Consider the following 22,828-nt stretch of genomic DNA (forward strand, 5'->3'; position numbering starts at 1 on the left):
ACGCGATATCGGAGGTAGAGATATTTCGCAAATTATTTTACAAATTGTCGCGATCTTTGCTTGTTCTGTCGCAGTTTTACAGCGTACCGGTAAGAGCGTCGGACCGAGGCCGGATCACGGAAATTGAGTTGGTCCAGCAGTTATTGCGGATCATAGAAACTAAACCCGATCCCAGAACTCCGCCGGTCGGAATTCTCACGACGGCAAAGCGACCAGCCTGGGCAAAAGCGCGGGAGGAATTGATAAAAAGTGCGTATGCCAATGTTTAGAAATATCTACTCGGAGACAAGTGTGTCCCAATGTCCGGGAAGAGAATATCGTGCTTTAAGGATGATTCAGGGGCTCTCACTTGGCGGATTTTAAAATGAGAGCGGCACGGTTTTTTTTTTTTTTTTTTACAAGGGAGATTTATAGACGTAATTATTTATTTTTTAATTTAAATTTTAAGTTGAATTATTTTATATTATTATTATTTTGCAACGTGCAAAACACGGTATGTTATAACATTGTAAAAAAGACTCACCGGTTTGATGCGCAGCAGCGGAGATGTAGTTGTGACGAATCTGTAACAATTAAACTTTGTTAAAACTTCAAATTTTTTTTTCTCTGCTAATTATTCAATTTTTTATTACTTTAAATTATTTCGAAACAGCAAATTCAATAAATAACATAAATAGTCAATTTTATATGTATAAATAAAAAACGTTGCTTACCTGAATGTTGCTCCGCTGAAGCAGGATGCCTTTCCGAGGCCTCCTCCTCCTCTCAGTTGGAACGTGTCGAGTCGTCCTTCCGCGCACTGGACACTCGCGGCATTCGCGACCCGGTGAAGTTACAACCGCGAGTTAATTTAAACAATTATCAGCTGAAATCAAATCAGAAAACGCGCGAATACTTAACGACACTCCCGAGAAAGCAAACCGACGAACTGGCTACAGTTCGTATAATAATACTTGTTCATATAATAATACTTGTATCGGCGACGAGAATATTCAGCTACTAAATCTGTAACATAAAAATAAGAAGATTAAATGAAGGAGCGTTCGATAACGATAACTGTAAAAAAAATGTAATTTTCACGCAAGTAGTACAAAATATTAATTTAATAAAAATAAAAATAAGCCTTACCCTGGAGTTGCTCCGGTGGGGGCAGGATGCCTTTCCGAGGCCTCCTCCTCCTCTCAGGATGACTGAAGAAGACGTCTAGGATGACCGGATCTTCGTTCCGCGTTACCTTGTCCAGATTGTTATCTAAACAGAAAAAAGGATGTTAGATCACATAAAAATCATATACTTTTAGCATACCAGAAACCCACCCTCCGTGATAAAGCCATACGTACAGCAAAAATTATTTTACAACCTAAAATTAAATATTTCTGTACAAATAATCGATCGGAGAAAATAAATTACATTGATCAAGAGCTTTATTTGCGCGATTTACGTTTCGACCACGTGCGTACGGAACGTTCAGTTGCGGCGCGTGTTATCTCTTCGTCTCCCAGCTAAGTATTGATAGTGGTGGGAATGCATACCGCACGGCCTAGTCGCGCGAGCCCAACTCCGCCCGTCCGACTGAAAGTCACCGACCGTGTTTGTTTTCTATGCTTTATTTTTCACTACTGGAATAGAATGCATTAGGTACAAAAGAATCTATGCCGAATGCTAAATATTATACCGAATATTGGCTGTAACGGACATGTTACTGGATAGGTTTTATCTTTATTATATAAAATCAAGATATTAAGATATAACAAGAAAATGCATAGTATACTTTACATATCAGTATCGCGTCTCAAGTATGCGCTTCGTACGTAATCTCCGCCTAAAGATCGTCGATGGCAGACAGTAACTTGCATCGGCCGGCGTCTTCGTTCGTCAACCGTAATTATTTTTCGATGCTCCGCGTTGTTCTTGGCTGCCGGCAGATGACGACCAAAGTGATGACGTGTCGACTGTGCGGCAGTCCCGTACGCCGTTTGCTCGTCGCTCTCTGGTCATCGTGATCGACTGCACGAATTTCACTGCGTCATAAAAGAGTACATATAATTAATTCTGCAAGCTTCGCAACGTACGACTGCTCGCGAACGAATATTAAAGTAACGCGACGTGACCATTATGAGTACACGTACACGTACCACGCACACGTACACGTACACAATCCGTGCGGTGACCTCTGCGCTTCTCCCGTGCAAAAGTAATCGATACCTCCCAATTATCTCATGAAATATTACAATTATTTATACATTACGAACTTACAGCCGGTGGATGCGTTGAGATATTCGATTCGTCGATGACGATCCGCTTCGACCAAGCGTCCTGTTCGAACCGCCAACGACCATTGTCTTTCTGTACTACCAACTGCGATTCTACTGGCCGCGACACCTTCGCAACACACACGTCGTGGGAAAATGGTGATGGTAGCACTGAAAGATAATGGCCGACTCGCTTAATTGGTACTCATTCAAAACCCGCCCGAATCAAATTTCTATCAATGCGAATTATCCACAATCTCGGGCTCAACTCACTCTTTTATCTCTTTCCAATTCTAATTACATAAAGAGCGACCTGAGCCGAGATTGAGATTACTCTGCACGGCAGAAAAGTAGCTTTCATTTAATGATCTGCCGCTTGCTCGAACCGGCGTAAAAAGAGGAACAATCTAGTCATAAATATGTTAAGAATTACCATAGAGATGCAAAAAAGCGCTCACGAGTACTCTCCACATGCAGGTGACCCTTCCCGAAGGTGAATTTGTCGCGGCCGGCAGTTTTCTCAATGTAATCCGACTGATTTTTGATACGCACGAGGAGCTCTGATTTTCCGTCGTACCTACTTGAACGTCTGCGACCGAGTGCCAAGGTGATCACGTAGACGGCGCGCGGCGCAGCCAATCCCGTGCGCCGCTTCATCCCCTCCACCAACCCATTACCTTTGTTCGCTGTCGCTAACCGTGATGAAATTCAGTACGTTGCAACGGAAATTATACGCTGAATTATTTCCAATTTTAAATCCATTGTGTTACGATTTTGAAGCAACAATGTCCGTACCTTGCTGTATTCGTCATTCGAATCAATCGTTCTCGGTTCACGCAATCAAGGTGAGGGTATTAATATATTTCTATGTGCATAATTAATCTATTATGAGCTTGCGTATGAATTAATTACGACATGTCGAAATGTTTTTTAACGCGGAATAAACTAGGGTACGCATAAACCGAGTACGCTTTGTAATATTTAGCATATGTTGAAAGAAAATAAAATAAGTCGCTTGAACTTTGGCGATTGATTAATCACAGACGGAGACTTTGATGAAAGATATAGGTTAGAGCGATCTAATTGAGCTAGGCTCGTCATGACTAGTATACGTCTCTTAAAATTATGTTTTCTAAGCGATCGTCTTCTTTTATCGTGTCGCGTTTCCTCGGGTTACATATCGCTATTTTCTTTACGGTATCAGTGAGAGAGTAGATAAAAAAACTTTATTGATCTATAACGCGTGTAATGTGCAGTTGTTTTCTGCAACGAGAATAAAAATCCGATTAGTTCAGCTTCACGGTTTGATGCAGCGCATTCCGATAATCGCTGTCTTTTTTCTAAATTGTTAAAACTATCGTATCGCGTGCTATCATATCGCAGAGGTGGCTTTTTTTCGGCTTTCTTTCGATATTTGACACAAGATACGTGCAAAGCCAGACGCTTCTTGCTTTGTAATCACAGTATTGTTAATTAAACAATTTATTCAGGCGATTCTTCAAGATAAAAAAAAAATAAAAAAAAAAGAAAAGAATAGAGGGAAAGAGAGAAAACGAATATGATAATTTGATCATTTAAATTATCCAAAAAATAATTCGAGCCCACCTCGAAACAACCCTTGTCGCCACGTGCCCTCGCCATAATTATCCACTCGCGCTCACCGCTTCGCTAATATTCGCAATATTCCCATTAACTCCCTAACCCGACCTTGTCCAACGAACCTACGACCCAACTATGCCTGCAAATCGAATAAACGGGCCGACGCTAACAAGCTAACGGCGACCCGCGTTCGCGTTGATTAATTAAAAGCAAGAGGCGCCGCAGAAGCAACGAAGAAATTTTAGATCTTCGCAACGGCAATGAGAGGTCTCGGCGTTTCGGTTTAATAAATAAATCTCTTTCCATAAATACAGCCGGAGTTTGTTTTCGCAGCGTAAGTTTCCGCAAAGGCGAAACTCACACGTTGCTCGGCTCCCTGTTGCTACATTTACTTGGACAATGTGATTTATGGTATAAATCACCTCGTCTATTTTCGAATCGCAGGAGAAATCGATAAATGTTTTTGAAATATGAAGCAATGGGAAGCACATAGATATTCAGATACGGATCAAACTCGAGCTTCCATTTAATACTCATCGCTCGCATGCAAAATGGAATGTAAGCGGAGACGTTTCAATAATTTCATTTGATACCTATTAATATTGGAGCGAATTTTTATTAAGCTGCTGTCGTTTTGGTATTATCAATTATGTTGCAATACATTACGCGTAATCGGAATAATCGCTGAAAGGACTTGTCATTTAAATTAATGATGATGCAAAATCTCTTTTAGATGAGCGCAATCGTCACAATCTGGAGCTGCTGGAACGCTGCCTCTGCGTTGTCTGCATCGACGACGACGTTTTACCGGCCACGTTTAACAATCCCATGAAGAAGGAGGACCGATGGATCGGCGATCGAGATTACGCGAACGTGCTTCATCACGCTCTTCACGGCGGAGGATCTCGACACTTGGGCGCGAATCGCTGGTTTGACAAAACCTTCCACGCTATCCTCGGCAAAGTACGTTCGACAGATATATACTTAAACCACTACGGTCGACAATCTGCACGAATGCGCTTAGATGTAATTACAATCAGTCTTTTAGCTCTCTCGAAGCGAAGGAATGATAATTTCGCCTGTTTCCGAATTATTGCAAAAAGCCACAGAAAGTTTTTTAAGATTAGAATAATCTGTCTAATTTTTTTAAGATTAGAATAATCTGTCTAATTTTTTTAATTTTATTTTAGATTTAATTCAGGGTTCAACATTTAAATTTATGGTAAAATTAAGTTAATTTTTCAAGAAAAATACACGATAGCAAATGACACAGTCCAAAGCGGTTTTCTGAAAAACCTGCCAATTGATGAAATCCACGACGGTATACGTTTTCCACGGATATGGTGATGCCAAATTGAACTTATCACTTTCACCGCTTCCAAGATGACTCTTCGTTTTGATTGGTGTCAGGGTTCACGGGCGAAATCGCCGTACGCAAACTACCGCAATGTTGCGGCACACGTTTGCGCTTTCATATGCCGCACGATGGAATGCATTGCTCAGGCCCTTCCTCATCAGAACATTATTCACAGACGACAAACATAGTTTCGCTCATTCGTGTCTCATTTATGATCGACATGCTAATTAATCTTCCACGACGCAGAAACGTCTCTTTACCTTTATTTTACATATTAATCATTTTGTATAAACGAACGAGATTGTTCGTTTATTATTTTGCCTTTCATTTATTTGCGTCGTTTATTAATGTATGTTAATGACAATAGCAATGTTAATGCACAATTAAGCGGCCAGTAATGCGTTTTGTGTAGCAATAGCAGCAAGCGTTAATACATTATAGATTTAATTTATTTAATGCGTAATATAGGAATACATACGTTTAGAAAAATATTCAGCTAATGGAAATACAATAAATTATGTTTAGTTCTGTTTGTTTAATTAAAACTATTGCCGTGGGATGCTATAATATTATATTTTTAATAGTTGTTTTGTAAATGTACGATATGTAACAGGATGGCATGTGGGGATTGACGTATGAGCACTCCGCCGGCGAAGCACCGGCCGTTTTCGCAGCGTTCGAGGAGATAACAGAAAAAGTTGACTCGATGTCACCGCCGGATGAGAATTTGGTACCGTCGCATCTGCCAGCACCTGAAAAACTAGAGTGGTGCCTGACCGAGCAAAGTCTGAATGACATTCGTGAAGCTATGATGAATTTTGACGCGTAAGTCACTATAAAAAAGAAAAAATAAAATAAAGGGTAGTAAATCAAATCCAGCTTTTCCCAAAGAGTATACTGTTAATTAAAGGTAACGTTAAAATAAATAAAATAGGATCGATTAATTTAAAAATTAATTATAGAGGATAGTACTTTCGATCCAATTTGAATCATAATAACTTGATGTCTTCTGTGTGAATTTTTAGAATGTTATTTTCAGTTTCAAATAAACTGTACGCTAAGTGTTTGTCAGATTTGAAACACAGCTTTTAATTTTTTAATTTAAAAAAAAAAGATATTTTCAGGTTGACCTATATTTGTAGCTTAATAATATTTTCATGTTCTCAAATCGATTTCGATTTAAATGTGCGGAAGCACTACTTACACAAAGAATACGTTTTAAGACCGACAAATATTTGGCAGAAATCCTATTTTTAATTTTAATAATCTAAAATTTCTTTCAGGCTGGTTGAGGATTTGGATCTCTGTATTTTGTGGTTCGAAGATTATTCAAAGGAGTTTGTGAAGTCCTGCAGAGTCAGTCCGGATGCGTACATACAATTAGCACTCCAGCTTACATATTTCAGGTGAAACTTATTAAAAGTGTAATTAAATTTGATAAAAATTTAGAGATAGAACTTTACGCAAAAGATTTACCTTTAATTGCGGTGAAGAGAGCCAAAAATTAACTCTCAAATGGACCACCGGGTCACGGTGAAAAAGAGTAGGCTGGCCAGGGTGGGGTGCTGTTTGAGGGTTGATAGCAAAAATTTGTTGATGTCCACGTCGTGTTGTCGTTTCATCGGCATCGATCTCGTGTCGCTCGCAGACTCCATGGAAGACTGGTGGCCACTTACGAGAGCGCCGGCATCCGAAGGTTCGCCCTGGGTCGCGTGGACTGCATCCGAGCTGCCAGCCCGGAAGCCCTGGCTTGGGCGAAGGCCATGTGCCAGGGCGATCCGCAGAGCCAGATAAGTCAGCCGAACAACGCCGTGGACGGGAGCCCGAAAAGAGTTCAGTTCACCATTTACAGTGTAACTGAAACTTGGCATTTTTCCTATGCGATTCTCGTGTCGTGTAATACACACAGCTCGAGTACACTCGACAGAATTGCGACAAAGTCGAGCGGAATGCGTGTTTACCTTACTTTACTTTCCCTCGATCTCGCCAGCGCTTCAATTCTTTAAGTGCCCTTTGCCAAGTTCTTTGCAAACAAGTAAATTTTATTTTTTATACGAATTAATTAAATTATTATTTTGTATAAATTTATAGAATTTATATAATTTATAATATTTTGTAAATAATTTAATTAGGACAATCTGTTTGCGCAAGATAACGAAACCTTAAATATTGCAACTGACAGACAATGTGATGTTTGAGCGTCCGTAAAATTTTCACGACTCGATGGATCGCCGGTCAAAAACGCTATTTTCAAAAATTATGCCTCGGTTATTTTCTTCATGTAATAACTATCGTGGCACATTCGTTGTAAAGTGCAATCGCGCTTTCAAAAATATTTCCGTTTATGCATATCGTAATACATCTTTTGCAGTGCTACGAAAAATTTCTGAGCAGTTGGTCGTATTGTCCATTCGCATTGCCAAATGCAACCACCTACGAGGTTTCGGTATAACATTTATGATGCTTTCTTTTTGTTTACGAACAGAGTCTCTTGTCCTACATTATCAAAGTATTACATTATTTTTCTTTATTTAAATTATATCATATCATTTTTATTGTAATCTATTACCGTTCCTCATTGAATTTCTGCATACGTTTATGTGCATATATTTTTACACAGTTGTGGTTTTATATTTATACTACATTTACATTATACTTTTACAACTACAATTATTGGCAAATATTACACCGCGTGTGTATAGACATATCTCCACTGCGCTTTCTTTCTTTTTATCTTGCAAGGTGCACGAAGTCCGTCGGTGTATAAAAACGTATATAAGTTTCACCGTCAGCAAACGTTATTTATATGTGATTTTTATTTACGTTATTGAAAGACGCTTTTTAAATTACGTTCGAATCACGCTTCTGTCTCTTTCTGCATTCATAACTTCCCAAAGTATGAAAGTTCCAAGATGTGAAGGGAGAAAATCGCGATTTTAAGAAATTGCTTGCCGTGGAAAATCCACAGGTTTTACCGGACATGGGGGAAAAAAAATAAAATAAAGAACCCCGCGAGAAAAGAACAATCAATTAGTGCGAGCCGCTGACTCAGCTTGCTTGTCTCCTTTGCGATCGAGTATTTGCACGATGCTAGAAACAAGCCCAGGCGAGTTTCGCGAGGATATTCCGTCTGTTTCCCTTACACGACTCACCCTCGGTCTGGGAAATACCGCGGCAACGATCTGTTGTTTCTCATTTACCGTTCGGTTGTTTTCCCCTTTAGCCGGAATGTTGTCTCAGCCGCTCCCTTTTTCTTCCCTCGTCATTTTCCGTTCGTAGCAAGTTAAACTCTCTATAAAGATACTCCCTTGAAACTTGCGGCTACAACCTCAACATTTTTACGATAATAATTTATTCGCTTAATTCTCACGAGCTTCTCTCCTTCATTTCAGGGAAACGATCAGCTCACCTTCTGCCTAGAATTATTTATCCACCTGGCTTGCAATTTATTGATTTTTATTTAATGTACGACGTCCCAAGAATTGATTTGATAAACGTCGATTATCCTCATTCTCGGTGTTGCTTCTCATCGCGACGTTTTAAAAGCTCGTCACCAAGTCTCGTCTATTTCACTAAATAACAATAGTGGTAAAAAAGCAATTCATTGTTCGTAAAATTCGAAATATAACGAAAAAGGAGCTGACGGTACAGATTTATGTAAATTAAAATATTTAAAGATATTTAGTGGAATAGCAAATCTACTTGATCAAGATCAATAATGTGTACTGTTTCTCCAGGCGGAAAGAATCAAGGAGCTGTTCGATCTGGCTGTACAAAGGCAAACGAAAGAGATGAACGACAACATATATGGTCAGGGTATCGACAACCACTTGATGGGGCTGCGTTATGCGGCGAAGGAAGCTGGTGATCCGATCCCGGAGATCTTCACGGACGAGGCTTATGCAATCGTTAATCACTTCGCCCTCTCGACGTCACAGGTCAGTGATGAAGATCACAGCTCGTCAGTTTTGAGCCATCGTCAGCGTTGATCTTACTAAATTCACCATCGCCATTTGATTAGCTGTTATGCGTATTTACACAGTAGCAAAAAATCATTTTGTATTTGTGGTATTGATGTAATTGATGTAGGTACATATTTTCAAGTCTCCGTTCCACGCAAAGTGCATATTTATGACGTTTTATAAATGAGAGGAAACATCTCCAAAACAAAAATCAACATTTTTCCGCGAGGGAACAGTGACAAGTCACGAAAAAGTTAATAACTTCGAGCTTGCATCTTCTTATCCTTCGAGCGTTATAAATATGCGTTTTTTCGTTATGGAACGGGCATTTCGTGAGTAATGCATTCATAATTAAAAGGCTCGGAATCTATTTTCGTCAAGAACATTCCGACCCTTGAATATTCATTAATACGTTTATTAATGCACACTACGAAGATCGTTACTTAGAGTGGTTTGTCACGACGAAATGTAAGCCGAGATCCCGGATGTGCCTCGAGCATGTGTATAAAGGTACTCGAGCATCTCGAGGTCGAGAGCGCGATACGATCGGTTTGTTTAAGACTAGTTACGCAATCGAGAAGATGATCTACGACGTGAGAGAACGACAAAGATTTTAATCAGCATTCGTTAGCTTCTTGATTTACGTTGAAAAAGATGAGATAAACGTTCCTTTTTAGCGTAGTGGCGGTGCGGTGAGTACGTGCCGCTATTGAAAAGGGCGGAGATGCTTCTGTGCCGCTCGCAATGCTTGAAATAAAGGTGAGAATTGTCCCGCAGGTGACGACGAAGAACGACGTGATCGCCGGATATGGGCCGGTGGTACCGGACGGCTACGGGTGCGCTTACAACGTGAGAAAGAACGGCTTCATCTTTTCCGTCTCGGCGTTCCATAGCGACGGCAGGACCAGTGCGATGCAGTTCGCGCAAACGTTGGAGCAGAGCCTGCGCGACATGGCAGCTATGATAAAGAATTCAAAGAAGTGATAGACGCGGCATTATAAAACGTAAAACTGCAAGACATAGCTGTAACTTCTCGCTGATCCTGAGAAAAAAATATGAGATAGAAGAGCTTGGAGTTTCGTGCGTCGCACGAAGGTGGTTCGAAAAAGGTGAAACGTACCCGCGAAGTTATTTATCTTCGTTTGCGTCGGATGAGAAACAGCATCTTCTTGACGTATCGTCATTCTACCGTTTAATTTAATTACCGCGGTAGATCATTTAACTTTAATTACCCCGCTCGATTGAAGCGGCAAGCACGACTTTCGAAGCACCTTTGCACAAAATCATGAAAGTATAACTTGTCGTGTAATGACTTAATTAAGGAACGCCAAGCATAGACGTAGCGCAAAAAAGATTTATCAAATCGCTCCCGCACAATTTAGATATATTGGTCGGTTTGATAATTCCTATAAGGGCATAAAAAATGTTGAGAGAGAAAAATAGACGAAAGGGAAGCTGTAGGGCGATTATCGAAAGCTGTTGTAGTTTTTAAGGTCTTGTACAGACTGGTACTAGAAGCGACTCTCTTGTTGTCTGTTTTCTCAAGTAATACGTACAAAATGTAAGCGCACATGAAAACGCACTCACGTACACGCGCGCGCACGAAAGAGCGTGTTTATACCTTCGTTTGCAGTGATAGCGAATTAAAAATTCTTCAGCAGTAGGTGTAGATCGATCGGTCGTTTTAAAAGCTCTAGCCAACTCCAAGAGAGAGAAAGAAAGAGAAAAGAGCAAAGTTTCTTCGAGCGTTATGCCCGAGCGTTGGAAAAATTACTGAAACGATAAAAACGGTTTTCCTCAGTAAAGAGAGATAACACGTCGGATTTTCTCCTCCGATCGAGAAAAAGACCAAGTTTTTTGTGTTTACCGAGAGTGTAAAGCTGTTTGATTCAGCTTTTCTCGTACAAGCTTTTCACCTCTTGCGTTCTCGGAAGCTACCGAGTTGTTTCTAGCTTTTTTTTTCCTTTTTTAAGAAATCCAATTTGAACTTTTGTTATTCCCTTGTTATTACAGTTACTTTCCAGCGCGCGGGATTTGTTAATTAGGAACACTCTAAACGTGGCCAATTGTATGTATGTTGGCGCCCGCACAGTAAACTCTTGTCCAATTCTTAGGTAGGTCGGCAGATCGTATCGCTCGACTCGTCAAGAGCTGATCGATCGTTGACGGTATAGTTCTATCTGTCTATCGCGCTATTCTTCTACTCCCTACAATTTACCGTAGCTGGCATACGCATTATTGTTCATTAAAATGGGATCACGATACAAGAAAGCCAATTTTACAATTTTAATCTAGAGAATAAGTGTCAAGATGCCTCGTTTCTACGTGCGACGTCATCTACCACTTTAATATACGATATAAACGCTTTAACTCTTTTAAAAAGTTTACTCTTTCACATAAAACTACTTATAGTTCTTGAATAATCAGCAATTAAAGGTAAAAAAATTTAATTTTAAGAGGGTAACAAGATTGTGTCACTTAATTTTAAATAAGCTTAACTTTGGTGGAGGTTTAAATTGAAAATATTAAATGTTGAAGTCAGTAGTACCTTGCGATAGACACGATATCTCTCGAAGTACATGCTAGAAAAATTGATTTTAAGTCAACTGAAAAATGTAGGGGTGTTTTTCTCAGTGCCTCGATAAAAATACAGCGCATATCTTTTATACATATCAAATATACGTCAAATGCGCGCGTAATATCGTTCCTTTATATTGATATTCTATCCGATGATTCCACTTTGCTGAACAATAATACGTTTAATTCGTTGGAACAGAAGTGAATTCGTAATTTAGACGTTTTAGGCGACGACGTCCTCTCGTATCGAATTGCCGTTATGAGTAGCATCGTGTGCTTGCGTAGTACGATTAACTGAGAGGTACATTGAGAGGCAAATATCAGGTTTGCTGCAGCGACGGCGGCTAGCGTATGTAATCCTACCGTGGTGTACTTCGAGTCTCACAATCTCACAGACACACATGAAGCGCATAGTATGTATATACAGTTTACATACATACCAGGCTCTTTGTGTGCGACTGTGATACTCGACGTACAGCACGCTAGGGTCACATACCCTAGCCACCGTCGCCGCAGCGAACGTCATATCTGTCTCTCAGTGTACCGTCTCTATCAGATAAAGTCGCGGTTACAAGCTAAAGCTGTTTTTAGATGTCGATGTTTAGTTAGCTTCTTGATAGTTCCTGTAGTCAATCAAGATATAATTAATTACTAGAAAAAAAATGAGTATTGCGAGTCTTTAAGTAAGACTCCTCAGATTTATACGATAGAACAATTGTTGTATGCAAAGAAGATATAAATGATTCGTTACCATATTCTATCGCGATCTATCGCTCGTTATCAATATTAATTGATTGTCGCGATTGTTTTGCGCATTTAAAAGATATTACTTCTCTATATACCAAACTTCCCATGTCTTGTTATCTCATATTCTTATCAAAGGGAAATTATTTATTAAATACTGTTAAATATAATAGAATTATTCAGATTTTATGAAATCATGCCAGAGTTTGACATCAACTTCGTGAAGTTCTAAAAAACCGTTAATCAATGAAATTAACATTAGAATTTTCGTGTACCTAAAGTTATATAGCCTTGAAGGAACGTCCTTCCGGTTCTTCCCTGTTGAAGTTTCGTTTCCTAAGCTTTATAGTCATTGTGCAATTAATTATCACGTTGACCACGTTACACGTTCAAATTTTACGGGGGTTAATCGAGAAAGTACGACGCGCGACTTGCGTCCGTTTCAACCGCAACCTGTACACGTACGAAGTACGCGCGCCAAGTGTTCTAATTAGATTGTAAGAGAAAAGCACGCAATTATCGTTATTAACATAGTTTAAATTCAGAAAGTACGGCTAGAAATACTTTACTTATACATATCGCGAAGCCAATTGTGATCGCACTTTGCGGCCAAGAATATCATACGCATATCAGGCGAAAGCCAACGTAGCGATGATCTTATCTCGGGACAGCACGTGTCCTGGCAGATCACGTTAGGAGCACTTAACGAATGTAATTACGATGTAACTCGTGAGTTCTAACAATAAGTAGCGGATAGAAAAATATGTGGGCGTGTTAAATTAAATTCGTTGTTTCTATAGAATGTTTCGTATCGCGTGAATCGCAACATAGGTTCTACGATTTTGATTTGCGACTTTCGACAACGCCTTCACTTAGCCAATAATTGTTAATTGAAATGTCAGATCGTTTCCGATAAAGTTGACAAGCGTTGATTTTCCTTAAAAAAGAAAAAAAATACAAAAACGATATCGATTCGTTAATTTAAATGTGCATTAAATATAAAAGTCGTATGTATTTTTAATATCGAATGTACAGTGATCCGAGGATAAAAGATATTTCTGGAGTAAGCCGATGACCAAAGAGCAATAAAGGTATATAATAAACGAAAAGAAAATATCATGCATTTGAAACCGCATTTAGATTGGCGATGAACGGAATTATTGCTTTCACAAATAAACGTGTTGATTGTTAGAATATATAACTATGCGTTAAGACTGTTAATGTTAGCGTTGTGGAGTGATAAAAACGACAAAAACGAAATGAAAGTATGAATATATAGCTGTAGTATATTCGTATAAAGATAGCGTAATGTTAATAAACGTAGAGTTTATCTGTCGCAATTTGAACTAAATAAAATTCAGAGGAAATTGTAAATTCTTAGATATCACTAGAGAAAACTTTTTTTTTCTATTGCAAAAACGTCGCGATTCACGCATGCGACTCGTAATTGTTACAAACGAAAATGGCTTTCATCGTTGTTAAAATACTTATTAAAGACTTGAATCGTTTACTGAAGTATATATATATATTATTAAGCTTTTAATTTTTTGGTCAGTGCTTGAATTTTGCTTGGTGTAAATGCAAAGCATAGATCCTAGAAGCGAGAATTATCAGGAGATACGCATAAGAATGATAACATTATACTTTAATGTCTGACTAATGATACTTCAGCGTTCCTGTTTGTAATATAAATTATGCCTTTTTATTCAGACTCTTATATAATAAGTTCGCAGTCCTCCTTATTTTCCCTTTTTGTACTACGTAACAGTTATTATTCCGTCGTTTTTCAAAAGATTTTATATATATAGTAATTCCAGGATAGCGTATGAACATGATTATTACGACTCCATCCTGGAATCATTATACACATGAAATATATAATTTACATTCATCTTTGTATTTTTGTTTTTTTATTCTTGTTATATAATAATTGTAGAGAAACCAAGTTAAATTTTTTCTGGTGAAACTAAATATAGATATTAATAATAATGATAAAATATAGTATAAATATATAGCAAGAACGAGGCCCGATAGACCGTAAAATGGACAGTTAAGACGAACTCTAATTTCTAATTATATTTTTAATGTCACGTATAAAATAATTTATACATAACTAAATAGCTAATATGACAAAGAGTCTGACGCGTAAATATATTCCAAATTTAAATATATTATACAGTTCGAAGAGTCTAATAATTTAAATAATTCCCGCAACTTGTACAACTTTTTTATCCTTAGATCATAATCGTCATATATTTTATTTTAATTCTTAAATCTCGAGATTTGATCTATCCGAGAAAACAAAAATTGCTCGTGTAAGAATTAAAAGTTAAATTTAAAAAATGGCATAAGTTATATATACCTTCGTGCGTAAAACGTTCGATAGATAAAAGAATAAATACACTCGGCTTACCGTTCGCGCGGAAAGCATACACAGCATACCTCCGCTAAGTAATTGACCCATGTCAAAGTATGTTGTATCACATGTGTACATTTTCTCGTGCAGAAATAAACTCCATCAGAATATCAAGTTACTTGTTTTCTTTCTATATTCAACGTTTTATTTAAAATAGAATATCCATTCTATAACAACAAGTCATTTTATCCATAAAATAATTATGTAACATAGGTATAATACATGAGCGAAGCTACCATTATTTTTTTTTAACAGGGGTGTTAAAACATCTCTTACTCCTTTCTTCAAATCGCAACCAGCACTAAATACGAATGCCTAAACATGAAATTGTGAAGTTTGATGTAATGCCGACGTTGGACATTCGCATTTAATGCTAATTGATACAAAAATATGTATAACTTTCGGAATGTGAAGTATCTTCGCCTCTGCTTACTAATTGTACCAGTCATATTTTTATAAAGAATACACAGCTTTATGTTAAAGTTTATATAAACGATAAATGCAAATATTATAAAACTATATTTGTGTATACTATATATTTATCGTTGCATTTTTGTATTAATTTTTTCAAATCGAATTGTTGGACTTATATAGCTACCTTAAGTATAGCTAACTTAAATTATATAAAAAACAAAGGTGTTCCAAAGCTGCACCTGAATTCATCAGACATTTCTAGTGTAAACTACAAGTGAATTTATAATTCACAAACATTAAACCAACATCACCATTAATAACAATATTTTTAATTTTTAATATTAAAAGTTTCTATCACTGAATCTATCAAAACTGTGTCAGAAACATTTTTGTTGTAAAATTTGTTTTAAATTAATTAAAACTCTAACATTTGCTATTTACATTTGTCATATCTATGTACACCAAAATTTAATTTACAATTTTCAGTGATAAAAAAAATTTGATTAACAATCATTTTTAGCCTCATTATTAATAACGGTAATAAAAAAATGTACTTTGGAACGTATCATTAATTAAGTTTAAGTAATATAAATCACAATAATATTTAAAAATTACATTGGTTTTGCCAGTAAATAAAATATTTTCAGACTATTTCATTTAACATAATATTTACAGAATATTAAGTTTGTCATTAAAGCTAAATAAAACACATTACGTTGATGGAAAGTAAAAAAAAAATGAGTAAACAGTTTCGCTGATTAAGTACGAATGTAAAAACCAGTTTTGCATTTTTTACGGAGATCATGAGTGCAAGAACCATATATATAATTATTTTTAAAAATCGAACATCACGCAAACTTTTCCAAGAATTTCTTTTTTTCAAAAATTTAACAAAATAAAATTCGAGAATGATACTTACATCTTTTTCAAAATTTTTAGTATCGTGGCATCGTTAAATCAGCGTTAACATCTTCGTACTCTCCACGAGCGAAAGAGTGTGCAAGAAGATTATTCGCAGTTAATCTTTTTTTCGGATCATGTTGAAGACATTTATTCACGAGGTCTGTACCTTCCGCAGAAAGATTTTTCGGAAGTGTTGGTGTTTCTCCCATTCCAACCTTGGGTCGAAAAAAATATTAAAATTATATTTTTAATTATCATTATTTTAAACCATTAAATTATCTTTCAGTTTTATTCAGCAAAAAATGCTTTTAATTATAATTACCTTAAACATAATTTGATAGTTTGAATCATACTCCGACCAAGGTCGTCGTCCACTCGCCATTTCGATAACACAGCAACCTACTGACCAGATATCAACAGCTCTACCGTGTCCACTACTTTCAGATTTCATAAATACTTCCGGTGCCATGTAAGCTAACAAATTTTCAAAAAAATTATAAGTACAATAATTGTATTGCAGTTACATATGTTACATTAAATTAATGAGATTTTACCTTGAGTGCCAACAAAACCTTGAAGTTCTCCAGGCATAGTTGTATGTGCTTTAATTTGCACTGCGCTACCAAAATCGCCAAGTTTCAAACAATTACCTTCGTTTGTTAAAAAAATATTTGCAGCTGCAAAAAAAAAAAAAGAGAAAAAAAAGGAAATATTATACATAAATATTATGTAAACGCTAAAAACAATTATGTTATTCAAATTATAATTACATTTGATATCTCGATGAACTATTCCGTGAGAGTGCATTGCTGCTACGGCCGAAAGAAGCTGATGAGTGTATTTTCTGACCAAAGACTCTGGCAGGCCATTACCACTACCTGCCACCAAACTCTCGAGAGTTCCTTCTGCACAAAATTCCATAAAGATCAGCATCTCCTCCTAAAAGCAAAATTTATTTGTTAATAATAATCACATATTATTAAATAACAACAGTTACGTCATGCTTATCATACACGATGAATTTCTAGTCCGTAATATCGAACTAAATGCTGATGCTGAATTCCTTCGAATATCTGTAACTCCTCGGCGACACGCCTGATCGCTCTGTGATCACCAGGTTGAAGTTGTACCTCTTTCATGGCCAATAATTCGCCGGTCTGATTGTTCACTACAGTATATACTTTGCCAAATCTTCCTTGGCCTATTTTAATACCTCGTTGCCACGTAAATGTAACTCGTCTTGCTTTAATATGAACTCTATCTACTGTTTTCCTATCAATAACTTGTCCGATGAGTTCCCGGGTCCGCAACCTTTCGTCAAGTTCGTTTTCCATTTTTTTAACAGCACGGATAATCCTTTCATGTCTCTGCGTGCTTCGTTCAGGAGTGTTTATTATCACTGTTAGGTTTCCATCAATCATGCTCGGTGAATTATTTTTTTTCGCATTAACTAAAAGTTCAGGCGATTTCAAAGCGTCCCGTGGCTTTTGAGATATACTAATGCTCGTGGTTCTAGTGCGATGGCTCGGCGATGAAGCTCTTGATCGTGATATTCTTCTTATATTTTCTGTTTCCGGCGTTGATCCAGTAACTGACACAGTTCCAACAACATGAGATATACAACGATCCATACACATTTTTAATTCTTCGAATTCTTGATCTGTTAGATGCTTTGTATTACACGGTTCACATACCGTTATTAAAAATTCTAGACCTTGATTAGCCCATCTAGGCCTCAAACCGCGACCACGTTCACATCGTGTTCTTACAAACTCCATCCATAATAATGCGAATGACACTAGACCCCGTGCCAGAATAGATTTTTCTTCCAGTGAAAACAGTTTACACATTTCTTTATGAAAATCGAAACCCATTTTGTAAGCTTGATGAAGTATCTCGCGAATCCTTGATCGTAAAGGCATTTGATCATTTTCGGTAATCGATTGCTCCACTTCATTGGCTTCATTTTGAAAATCTTCAATTACTATTGTTATACGACGCCTTAAATCCAGGATTGTATCCTTTAATATTTTTAACGATTCTTCTAATTCCTGATCGCAGACTGGCCATTTTTCGATGTCACGTTTTAAGCATTTGGCGAGATTAATACTCTTTACAATTTTCTCTCGACTCTCCACGAACATTCCTTGCCATTCGCGGCCCACAAACATCAGATGGAATCTAAGCATCGATTCATTACTTGATAATTCATCGTCCTCTTTTTCTTCACTATTCTCGCGGATCTCGCGAGTCCGTTCAACGAGAAATTCATTTACTTGTTTGATCATTGTACACGCAATCTTATAGAATTTTACTCCAGCAATTTTATATCCATCGCTTATGTTTCCAGCAATAGATTTAACAAACAACCACTCATCCATAATTAGATTTTTGTGAAAACTGTCGTGTTGAACCATGTCTACCCACTGCTGCAGATAATCCAGGTATAATTCAAACACGGCTCTTAAACTTTCATCGAAGTACTTGACGTCTTCTTCGAATAAACATTCATTTTTTATGTCGTCGGTGGCAACAGCAGCATGAGAGTGTGCGGCAAACCGATCGCGATGAATACAAGCAATCCTAAGACCTTCACGAAGCTCCCGCATAAGCTGCCGGACGGACAATGGACTCGGCTGTTCCGGTTTTTGCTCCAATCTCATTCTTAAAAATTCATGAACCACGTCTAAAGGCACACGCGAGAGGAACACAAAAGCTGCCCTTTAAAAAAAAAAAATTTTTATTTTTTACTTAATTATACTTTAAATTTCTTAAGATTAATAGTGCACTACTTAACTAAATATTCTACATACTTATACGATGGCAGATTCAATTCCTTGGCTTCAACGCTCCAAATACCGTATCGTCGTAATTCTTTGTCACCTTCGTATTCTTCATTTACACAACTATCGCAAGTTTCATCATGTTTTTCTAAAGTTAATCTTGCTTTTCTCAATATAGATGTATGTAGTCGATCCAAAAAATTCAAACTCTTTCTAAGACCTCTCGTTTTCAATACATCCTCAATATATTTTCTGCGTAAACAAAAATTATAAAATAATTAAAAAATATTTATATCATATAATTATAAATTTTAATTTTAATAAAATTGTTTAAAAATAAAATAAGAATAAAACATACCTATAAGCGTGACGATCAAATTCAACTAAATAGAAATCAAGTCGATCGATTCTCTCATCCTCAAGGTACGAAAATGAGGTCTCCGGAGTAGGTGGCAGTGATTGTGATATAAATGATAAGCCCCCAATCGAAGAATTGTTGCTGTTATTGCTGTCTGAAGGGCTAGAAGTTTCATCCTGTTGAGGTAATTCAAATCGCACCATGGATTGTCGCTCTGCAGAATCAAGGGTATCTGAAGATCGCGAACTAAAGATAGGAACAATTGATTACCCAACTTTTCTGTACAAAGCTAAAGCTTTTACATATATCAAGAAAAATTTCAAGATATTTTCTTTTTAAGATATGTTGTGCAAATAAAATAAAAATTGAGTACAAATACATTTTCGAAATAATATCAAGTTAATGCAATTTAAATCAATGTACCTAATGCCGGAGTCATTAAACTCGTCTTGTTTCTTCTTGCCGTGCAACATCATGAGCAATCTGCCTAGTATCTGCAATTTGAACCGATGATGTTTTGTCAGATTGTACCAGAGACACATAGCCTTCACTCTGTCGGTGAATTCTGGGCTTTTGTACAACGGATAATTAATGGCAAAGGCATGAGAGGACGGATAAAGGGCTTCCGCAGTTTCCAAGCGAGCCAGCAAACCCTCCACTTGCTGTAATGCTTCTCCTTGCGCACGAGCGCACGCACGACAATACATAGAGAGACATCCTGAACATTCACCCAGCCAAATATTAGGACTTAAACCGGAATTTGTGGATCGATCGCTCGTAATATCACCGGGGCTGACGCAACTCGAGCTTCCCTCGTGCACATCTGTGATGGGTTCATATCTAAAGCAATAATTAATTTTTCTTAGCGCTATCTGTGTATAACTGCTATTATTTTTCTCTTTATATATAATCAAAATTATTAAATGTTATAGAAATTATTCTTTACTATTACACTACTGCTTACTTGTATTCCATTATTTCTGAAAGTAAACCCTCAACCGCTTCTCGTTGGCGGCACAGATATTCGTCCTGTGCTATCAGACTGCGATCCGCATGATACGCTTGCAATTCCAGCCATATCAGATCCTTTAGTTCGTTTTGCCATCTAGTTTCTTCGTGACTCATTTGGCGGCGACAATTCCGTTCCGTGCTTCCCTGCACCACAAAAAGAAACAGATAATTTTATCAACAATAAAAAATATAACTGTAGATAATAAATTTTAATTCAACTCAAGCTTATTTCGTAACAGCATATTTACCAACTTAATTAAGAAAGAGAATGTGTCGTGGAAGATTTCTCGCTCTCGCAAGCTTTGCGTTCTCGGCGATTGGGCGCGTAAACTTTCCTCGTTTATCAATACAAATCGCTCGTTAACTTCGCGCTCCACCTTTTTCTCTTCCACGTCAACAGGCTTGGATCGTAGGCAGCGAAATCTATTTCTAGTCTCGACCTGCAGTAAATAACATATTACTTGACTATACGCCAAATAAGTTTGTCGCATTGAAAAGCATAACATTTGACTAAGAAAAGCATACTGATTCAGAAAGATACATTAACTACGAATATAACATTTAAGTCTTCCAAATGCAATCAATATTAAAAATAATTCTCTTTCGAACCTTGATTTGATTCGGCGTCGACACCGCTATATCGCCGGTGAATCTCTCGGCATAGTTGTGAGCGGCTTCAACATCAAGCTTTAGGTCCCTTTCGTTACCGCGTAATAACTTCAAACTCCTCTTACACTGTCTACCCTCTTTCCCATCTTCCTTTGCCTCGTCCTCGTAATCTTTATCCGCTTTGTCACACATTTCATTGAAGATTATAGTGTCCAGAGTGTTGCGTCTGTGAATGGCCGTCCTCGGTTTAGCCTCCTTCTCCGTCAACTTGAGATCGCTAGAAATAATAGACAACTTACTTCGTATACTTCGTAGTCGCGCGAGTGAAAATTAAATTAGCAACCAAGTTGATTCATATTGTGAAAACTATCTTCCGCGAAGCGTGAAAGCGATTTCTGTGCGACAACGGTTTGTTACGTAATTTCTAAAATTGTTCTACATCTATATATGTTAAAATCACAAAATACGCGTAAAGCGCTTTACATTTTACAATTATTCGATAGATTCATTTTAATTTAACTGTAAAATAATCCATTGCTAACGTTGCGCCAATTATAGTCCAACTATATGTAATAATTACGTATTCTCATAAATGTTTTCGTGTGGATTTAACTTTACAACTTTCTAACACGCACCCGCCTGAAAGTTTCTGTTTCATATGTCTCTTTTTACGACTGAGGCGCGTCCTGGGCGGCGTTTGTCCATAAATATCCGACATTGTATGCAGTGAATCTTCGAACTCGTTTGGTGGACTGACTGAATCATCCTTGCTGCAAAAATAAAATATTTAATCGAATGCACGTTTCCGCCGGAACTTATCATAGATTAGCGTAGGGGAAACTCATGGGGACAGGATGTTGTATCAGACGTATAAAACGCAAATTGATGACAAAATCTGGCAAAAAAAAAAAAAAAACTTGATTGTCTATGATACAGAAGTCATACAAAATAACTATTAAATTTAACATATAATTAAAATTAAAATTTAATTTTAATAAAAATGAGAATGATACAATTACGAGTACGCTTCTTTATAAAAAAAAAATAAAAACAAAACAAGGCAATTTTGATCCACAAATTAAGTTTCTTCCTATCTGATGCAACCGTTATTAGGTACATACCCAGGAAAAAAAAAAGGTAGTACCCCACCACACAGGGAAGCTCTTTAGATCTCCGTTTTTCAGAGTGGACGATAGTTTTGCAAAAGCTAAAAGATTAAAGTCACAGAAAAAAAAGAAGAGCGGTGCGGTAGCCGCTTGTGTAATAAGTCGTCGAGGATATGCAGTCGGAATTCTGTCTCTCGGTGAGATCCATCGCGACTGACCGGCGACGGCGCAAACGCCGGAGCCAAGGTCCTGTCGTCACGCGCGCTGGCCACCGAGATCGAAATAATTCATTTCGGCCGGTCGCCGCGAGATATGTAAACAAAGGGTGCCGATAGCGGAAAAATGACGTAGGTCAGTCTCGACAGTTCCCTTCCCCTCTTAACCCCCCAGGGTCGTCGGGACGTCGCGAGTCGCAGAGGCCACGTGCCGCTGACCGGATCACCCACCTGGTGTAGTCGACGTCCTCGTCGTCGGTGGACCCGCGGCCGGGGATCTTCGCGGCACGCCTCGACCTGAGCCGGCGTGACATCGTCACCAACCGACCATCACAAATACGCGCGACGTCGTCGTCGTCGCTCATAGCCCTCCGTCGTTCTGCGACTGTCTGCAAGTTCTGCTACTCCTGCACTTCTGTGCAGGCACGCATGCGTTGCATCGAGCCGCCGATATATCAATAACGGTGAATAGATACGGCACGAGTAGACCGCGCGTTTCTCGATCCCTTTTATCTGTGTTTA

At 37.8% G+C, this 22,828-nt stretch overlaps 2 protein-coding genes and 1 long non-coding RNA gene across 3 annotated transcripts in view; 1 reads left to right on the forward strand and 2 right to left on the reverse strand.

Moving 5' to 3' along the window:
- Positions 1–850, reverse strand: part of LOC139112003 (uncharacterized) — a 60,211-nt gene extending 59,361 nt beyond the window's left edge. Inside the window, exons 1-2 of the long non-coding RNA XR_011547308.1 lie at positions 714–850; positions 524–563 (exon numbers count right to left, since the gene is read on the reverse strand). This is a non-coding gene — a long non-coding RNA (uncharacterized lncRNA). The remainder of the gene's footprint in view (positions 1–523; positions 564–713) is intronic.
- Positions 851–982: 132 nt separating this feature from the next.
- Chat (Choline acetyltransferase) lies at positions 983–15,021 on the forward strand. The gene is made up of 7 exons (XM_070672717.1): positions 983–3,097; positions 4,585–4,814; positions 5,822–6,033; positions 6,492–6,614; positions 6,857–7,061; positions 8,946–9,146; positions 9,948–15,021. Exons 2-7 carry the CDS (start codon positions 4,680–4,682, stop codon positions 10,152–10,154), a joined length of 1,083 nt encoding a protein of 360 aa, XP_070528818.1. The 5' UTR covers positions 983–3,097; positions 4,585–4,679; the 3' UTR covers positions 10,155–15,021.
- Mekk1 (mitogen-activated protein kinase kinase kinase 4) lies at positions 14,743–22,699 on the reverse strand. The gene is made up of 13 exons (XM_070672668.1): positions 22,538–22,699; positions 21,621–21,755; positions 20,986–21,262; positions 20,625–20,816; positions 20,330–20,520; positions 19,789–20,205; positions 19,366–19,611; positions 19,038–19,259; positions 17,238–18,945; positions 16,995–17,163; positions 16,779–16,901; positions 16,547–16,698; positions 14,743–16,439 (listed from the first exon to the last, which is right to left on the reverse strand). The coding sequence occupies exons 1-13, from the start codon at positions 22,669–22,671 to the stop codon at positions 16,257–16,259; spliced, it is 4,149 nt and encodes a 1,382-aa protein (XP_070528769.1). The 5' UTR covers positions 22,672–22,699; the 3' UTR covers positions 14,743–16,256.
- Positions 22,700–22,828: the final 129 nt, after the last annotated feature.

Source organism: Cardiocondyla obscurior, linkage group LG26, assembly GCF_019399895.1.
Source record: "Cardiocondyla obscurior isolate alpha-2009 linkage group LG26, Cobs3.1, whole genome shotgun sequence".
Classification (NCBI taxonomy): Eukaryota; Metazoa; Arthropoda; class Insecta; order Hymenoptera; family Formicidae; genus Cardiocondyla; species Cardiocondyla obscurior.

What these genes read in the sequence shown, in the direction of transcription:
- Mekk1 (XM_070672668.1), bottom strand. Translation starts at nt 22,671, where the DNA reads ATGAGCGACGACGACGACGTCGCGCGTATTTGTGATGGTCGGTTGGTG. An exon ending in AAACAGAAACTTTCAGGCGG is followed by an intron (nt 21,263 to 21,620) that starts GTGCGTGTTAGA and finishes TATTATTTCTAG; the next exon opens with CGATCTCAAGTTGACGGAGA. An exon ending in ACGGACTAGAAATTCATCGT is followed by an intron (nt 17,164 to 17,237) that starts GTATGATAAGCA and finishes TTTTGCTTTTAG; the next exon opens with GAGGAGATGCTGATCTTTAT.
- Chat (XM_070672717.1), top strand. Translation starts at nt 4,680, where the DNA reads ATGAAGAAGGAGGACCGATGGATCGGCGATCGAGATTACGCGAACGTG. An exon ending in CTCCAGCTTACATATTTCAG is followed by an intron (nt 6,615 to 6,856) that starts GTGAAACTTATT and finishes TGTCGCTCGCAG; the next exon opens with ACTCCATGGAAGACTGGTGG. An exon ending in TCGCCCTCTCGACGTCACAG is followed by an intron (nt 9,147 to 9,947) that starts GTCAGTGATGAA and finishes ATTGTCCCGCAG; the next exon opens with GTGACGACGAAGAACGACGT.